At 30.5% G+C, this 6,881-nt stretch overlaps 1 protein-coding gene across 2 annotated transcripts; it reads left to right on the top strand.

The window, feature by feature from the left end:
* The first annotated feature begins 2,045 nt into the window (after positions 1-2,045).
* LOC103496938 (uncharacterized) lies at positions 2,046-4,938 on the top strand. Of its 2 annotated transcripts, none has more exons than XM_008458989.3 (3): positions 2,046-2,289; positions 2,845-3,791; positions 4,661-4,938. In XM_008458989.3, the coding sequence occupies exons 2-3, from the start codon at positions 2,847-2,849 to the stop codon at positions 4,664-4,666; spliced, it is 951 nt and encodes a 316-aa protein (XP_008457211.1). In that variant the 5' UTR covers positions 2,046-2,289; positions 2,845-2,846; the 3' UTR covers positions 4,667-4,938. The 2 variants fall into 2 exon arrangements, with proteins under 2 accessions (XP_008457211.1, XP_050940401.1); XM_051084444.1 differs by having other exon boundaries at positions 2,085-2,289; positions 4,664-4,938.
* The last annotated feature ends 1,943 nt before the right edge of the window (positions 4,939-6,881 follow it).

The following is a 6,881-nucleotide window of genomic DNA, read 5'->3' as shown; positions in this document are numbered from 1 at the left end:
ATTGTTAGGAATCCAAGAGTAGGTCTGACAAATATTACCTCATTCCAAAAAGCATTTATCCTCAAAATTCAGTCCACTCAATTAAATTGTAGATTCAAATTTCACTTTAAGTTGTACGTTAGATTTTCCTTTATCGGATCTTATCCAGGTTTTTTCTCAAATCGTGAAGGATGCTCGTTAAAAATAACAAATAAATGAAAGGATTTAATAAAAATAGTAAAAAGTTTTTTTTTGATAATAGAGCCTATAACACCATATTTTCTAAATTGTAAAAATAACAAATTTAAAAGTGAAGACCATTTGATAGTCCTTTGATAATCATCTGATATCATTAATTATTTTTCAAATCATCGATAATGCTCGTTAAGAATAACAAAAAATGTTGCTATAAGTTGTTTTTTCTAAATTTTTTTTGTATACAATTTTTCAAAAGTAAAAATATTATTAAATAAAAAAGTCATGAATATAAAATTATCATTTCAAAATGTTAATGGGAACAATCAACTAAATTAGGAGATTTAAGCACCCTTGTAAAGATATAAAAGTGAATGATTTTGATGTGACCAAATCTTTGTTGGATTGTGTTAATTTAGGTTATTTTCAAAGGTTAATGTTTATGAATATAACAGATCGCCAAAATGTTTATTGTTTGAGTAACAAAATGAAAAAGTCCATGTAGGTAACTATTTTTTTTTAATATTCTAGGTTTGTTTTTCTTTTTCATCGTCTTTCTCCTCTTCCTCCTCTGCGATTTGTTTTTTTTTCTTTTGATTGTCTTTTTCTCTTATTCTTATGCAATTCTTCTTTTATTTTTTTTTCAAATTGATATTTAGTTGTTTAAGATCGTTGACTAAATATAAAAGATAATCGTTGAATATTGGATTGCTAAATCTAAATGTACCAAAAATGACCAAATATAGACGATGTGTACCAAAGAATCTTAGAAAAATCATTTAGATTTGGTAGCTTAAACGATCATGTATCAAGTTTAAACGATCGTGTACCAAAAATCAAAAAAATAGTTAAGTTTGGCTAACAAAACTTAAACGATCAAATCTTAAAACAATTTTTTAAAAAATCGTTTAGATTTGGCTATCCAAGTTTAAATGATAAGTCTAAAGGATTGTGTACCAAATGTAAACTATCGTTTAACAAAAAAATCTTTGAAAAAATCGTTTAGGTTTGACTAGCCAAATTTAAACTATTAAATCTAAAAGAAGAATAACCAAATCTAAATGGAAGCAAGAATCTTGAAAAAAAAAATTGTTCCATACGTAAAATTACGTTAAATTGAGCTGGACACACTACTATCATTATTATATTTGTTCATATGTATCATGATAATATAAATAGTAGCCTAGTGTGGTAGAAGACAAAAAAAATTATGATATTTTATTATATATTTATAAATATTTTTACAACTTTATAATTTTCTATGAAGGATTTTGTTTTCGAAACATTTCATTTTTTAACAAAAATGAAATTTTTTTTAAGGAAAATCTATCTTGTGGCAGAATTTTTCTATGGATAAGAAAACAAAATTCTTATTTATTTACAAATTATATACCCAATATATATAATAGAGATCTTTTAAAAAATATAAAAAGGCAAAGTATTTACATAATCCCGAAAAAAGGTCAAAGACCTGGCGTGTAAAATACAAAAAAATGTCCCGTCAAATACAACACTAATAATGCCTACTTAATATATTTGCAAAAGTACATAATCGTTTAGATATGGTTACAATTTATTTTTTCAATTCTATCGTTTAATTTTGTTACACGATCTTTCGTATTTGGTTACACGATTTTTTTTTTTAAATTCTTTTTCTACACGATCGTTTAATTTTAGTTATACGATCATTTAGATTAGGATCAAATTTAAACGATTTTTTTTTCAAAACTTAGAACACAGTTATTAAGATTTTTTTTAATTGTGAAAAAATTGCAGAAGTCATTTCGTATGAAGGAATAAAAATGGAAGAAGAAACTTATGATATTTAAAAAATGATTAATTTTATGAAATATATGACGAAGTTGAGGACGTGAATTAATAGAGGAAAGAAAATTGGTCGGCAACGCGTAAAGGCCACCAACGTGTCGGTTGGCGCTAATCTGAATTGTGATCAATCATTTCATCCTCTTTCTTTGGATCTAAATCTCATTCACCATTTTCTTTGTTTCACTCTCTTCTTTCTTCTTCTTCTTCTTCTTCTTCTTCTTCCTACTTCTTACTTCACTTCCTGCTCCAATTCCCCTTCGGATCTCTATATCTCTTTCTCTCTCACAGGTTTAATTCTTCTCCTTTCTACTTTTTTTCAATTTTCTACTCTCATTCTTTCGGTTTTTCTTTTCTTTTCTTTCCTTTTCTTTCTTTACTCTTTTATTTCCTCTCTTCGTTTTCTGTTCATATTTGTTTGATCTTCTCTTCATCTGAAATTTTTTACCCGATACGATCCCATCCACCTTTCATTATCTGATTTGAATCCTCAATCCATTGCTTTTTGAGGTTCTATTCTGCAAAAATCTCACCATTTCTTATTGCTAAATTGTTATTCCCTTTTGTATCATTTCTTCACTTTCGCTGGTTTCTTTAATTTTATGAACTCTCATTAGTTTGGTAGACTTTTAGAAACTTTAATATAACTTGTAACTTGTCTCTCGAACAATAGTTCTGATCTGAGTCTCTAGAATTTTGGTTCATGTTGCTGAGTCAAACTATGCATTTTTCGTATGCACCATTTAATTTGTTTACTTTATCATCCAATTGCATCCTTTTCATTTTACAAACCCGAATGAATATGAGAATGGTTCTAAATTTTTGCATTTGTAATTTGCAATGAAGTTATGGCGTCTTCTGATAAGCCTGAGATCGTGGAAAGAGGTGACAAAGGCAAAGACCACAAGGAAGATGAAGGTGAAGGGAAGGGTGGATTCCTTGACAAAGTGAAAGATTTCATTCACGACATCGGTGAAAAGATTGAAGAAACGATCGGTTTTGGGAAACCGACGGCCGATGTTAGTGCGATTCATATTCCATCCATCAGTCTTGAGAAGGCTGAGATTGTTGTTGATGTTCTGATTAAAAACCCCAATCCTGTTCCTATTCCCCTAGTTGACATTGACTATTTGATAGAGAGTGATGGCAGGAAACTGATCGCTGGGCTGATTCCCGATGCTGGAACAATTCATGCTCATGGAGAGGAGACTGTCAAAATTCCTGTGAAGTTGGTTTTTGATGATATAAGGAACACATATCATGACATTAAACCTGGCAGTATCATTCCTTACAGGATCAAGGTTGATCTGATTGTGGATGTCCCTGTTTTTGGTAGGTTGACATTGCCACTTGAGAAAACTGGAGAGATCCCTATTCCTTACAAGCCCGATGTTGATATTGAAAAGATACAGTTTCAGAGATTTTCTTTTGAAGAAACTGTTGCCATTCTCCATTTAAAATTGGAGAATAAGAATGACTTTGAGTTGGGATTGAAGGACCTAGACTGTGAAGTCTGGCTCTCCGATGTTAGTATCGGAAGTGCGGATCTCTCCGAATTTACACCCATTGATAAAAATGGTATCAGTTACGTTGACTTACCCATCACCTTCAGGCCAAAGGACTTCGGTTCTGCACTTTGGGATATGATTAGAGGAAGAGGCACTGGCTACACCATAAAAGGGAATATTCATGTCGAGACACCTTTTGGTCAGATGAAGTTGCCCATTGTTAAAGAGGGTGGTACTACTCGCCTCAAGAAGAATAAAGAAGATGGCGAAGATGACGACGACGAGGTATGAGATATCTTCTTCTATTTTGTTGCTACTGTGTCTGAGTACCCTTCAAGTTTCAACATTGCTAAAAGCCAAATCCATTTTACTCAAAATAGATTTCCATTGAAACTTCACACTGCTTCATTGCTGCTATTTTGCAGACTCTTTAAAGTACTTCATATATTATTAAGCATATATAATCTGAAGTCACTCTATGTCCTTATACAAATAAGTTAGTTAATGACAGAGACCTGCCTCCTTTCCTAGTTTATTCAGATTTAAATCTAATGAAGTCATTCTAACATTAGGTGTGTATAGACTCTATTAGAACTAAAGGGGTGTTTGGTTTGACTTTTCAAATGTTTAATTATGAAAACAAGTCATTTTGGAAAAAAATGAAGTGTATAGCAATCAATTAAACTAGCTTTTGAAACACTTTTAAAGTTTATTTTAGACTATTTTCGTCAAAATAGTGTAAATAAAAATGACTTTTTTTCTCTAATTAATCTAAACACGATGTAACAGACTGATAGTTAAAGCGTCAGAGGAAGTGTGTTAAGTTAAGGGTCATTCAGTTTGATACTAGGACGGGTCTTATTTATAACTTAGATGAAGTGACTGCTAGGGATGAGCAAGACTTGAAATTTTTAGAGGGTTAGAACAGTGTAGTAGATGGTTTTAACACTGGTTTGATATATGATGAGAGGTTTTATCTTTTTAAAAAAAGAAAGTATTTAACAGCCATGACCATGAAAGTGAGGACTTGACTAATGAAAGTAGATGTTATGAATGAATAATGGTGAATTCTATTGCATAAAACTTGTCTTTGTTTTGTCTGAGGAGACATTTATAGTTGTCTGATCATATGAAAGGTGAATTTGTGGATGCAGGAGTAAACAGAAGGCGCATCATCTGGCTATAGTGGGTAGTTTCTTTTTCCTTTCTCATAAAAAGAAGTATGATGTTGTTCCATGCATATGTTCAGGAATTGTTTGAGTGAACCTTTGGTTACTTTGATTGTCATAGTCACCGTGTAACAGACTCTTCCTTTTGTTTTTAAATACTTAGTTTTGGCACTGACTTTGGGTGGTGAATTTGATGTGTTTTGAAGATACTGTTTAAATATAGTCATTATTAGCCATTATATAAAAGTCTATTGTTTCGCAAATACATTTTCATTCGAGTCGGCAATTGATGATGTTTTTATTAGGCTAAGTTATACCAAATAACTACAAACTCCGTACTTTTAGAAAAAGAAAAGATATTTTTACTTGACGTCATCCTCACCTTCCTCCGGCTTATCACCGGCAGTCTGCTCAGGGTTCCAACCTCAACGGTTGGCAACTAAACACGAGGGTTGCGCTCGTTGCGGGACTTAACCCAACACCTTACGGCACGAGCTGACGACAGCCATGCACCACCTGTGTCCGCTGTGGGTAGAAATCGTTAGTATTTTGTATAAAAGATATTTCCGAACATTGAAAAGTTTTTAAAATATATCTAATTTTTTAAAAGGAAATTTTTTATAAAAATAATAAACTAGTAAAATATTATGGTTCTATGAAATTAGCCACATTTTAAAAATATCTCAAGTTTGGTCTTTCCTTTTATTGTCTTTCTTTTTATTTTTGTCTGTAATTTTTTTTTCTATCGTCTTTTTTTTTTCAGACTGTTATTTTGTTCAAGATCGTGTATTAAATATAAAAGACTTGAAAAAAACGTTGCTTAGATTTGGGTAGTCAAATGATCTTATATAGAAAAAAAATAGTCAAATCTCAATGATAACATGCAAACAAATGAAAAGAATAAATTATCGTGTAAATAAATAAATAATTTAAAAAAGATATCGTTTAGTCAAATCTAAGCAATTGTGTAAATTTTGAAAAGATAAACGGTCGTATAAATAATATAAATGAGTACCAAAAAATCTTGGAAAAACTAAACGATCGTGTACCTCTAAATAATCGTGTATGAAACAATAGTCAAATATAAATAATTGTGTATGAAACAATAGTTAAATCTAAACGATCGTGTACTAAATATACTATGCACATTTTTTATGGTGTATTTGGTAGGACATGTTTTATATTTTTTATTAAGAACTTTTTGAGTATTTTTATATAAAATTATTTTATAAATATTTTGCCGTAATAAAAGATTTTTTTTTTTAAATATACTAAAATATGTCATGAGGTTGTTTGAAAATAATAAGTCGATCTATCGCTAGAATAAGTTGTTTTATATTTAATTTGTAGAATTAATTATGACAGCCCTCAAACTTTAATTGAATAATGAACAAACAATAAATCCAATTCAATGCTTTTTGAGAAAAATTAATTATTTAACAAATTACAGGTAGTTATAAAATGAGTAGTTTATGGCTAAAGACATTTGACTATATTAGAAACAGTTTGATAAATTTTTAATAATTATGGTTTATTAATTAATGAATTTGTATTACGGGTCTTTAGAAAAATATAGTAAGAAGGTAAAAATATTTAGACATGAAAATTTCGAAAACGAAAAAAGTTCATAGGTCCACAATGAAAAATAAAAATACCCTATGATTTATTAGCATCCAACTTCAATAACAAAAAAAGCCTACAGGCCTATAATGGAAAATAAAAATGCTCCGTGATTAAGGAACAAGATGTAGTCTCGGGGGTAAAATGGTATTTTGACCCAATCGAGGTTATGAACAACCTGTGAAGGATTAACTTACTGATCATGGTTATATCAATTGGATACAAATATATCTATAGTGAGGGGAGTGCAATTACAGGACTTTAGTGGAATGACTCGCTAGTTAGCGAATGTTGATTAGCTTAGTATAAAAGGGTTTAGCCAGTTAATCTTGGATCGTTGGAGCCCACAATCTATAGGTCCATTAGGTTCCCCTGCTAGCTCATACAGAACTAATTTAGAGCAACATGTTGGAATAATTCGAATTGTTCGAATTAGGTAAAAAGAGAGAAACCGACGAATATATGTGATATAGTCATTGGTTATAGGGCTTTATGTTTAAATGTGATTTAAATGTTAAAAATATGAATAATGGATTCATATTCGGAAGCTCGAAATTGATCGAAATGGTCAAAGTTGTGAAAAGTC

The sequence above is a fragment of the Cucumis melo genome, chromosome 5 (genome assembly GCF_025177605.1).
Source record: "Cucumis melo cultivar AY chromosome 5, USDA_Cmelo_AY_1.0, whole genome shotgun sequence".
Taxonomy (NCBI): domain Eukaryota; kingdom Viridiplantae; phylum Streptophyta; class Magnoliopsida; order Cucurbitales; family Cucurbitaceae; genus Cucumis; species Cucumis melo.
This window is presented reverse-complemented; position numbering and strand designations above follow the sequence as displayed.

What these genes read in the sequence shown, in the direction of transcription:
- LOC103496938 (XM_008458989.3), top strand. Translation starts at nt 2,847, where the DNA reads ATGGCGTCTTCTGATAAGCCTGAGATCGTGGAAAGAGGTGACAAAGGC.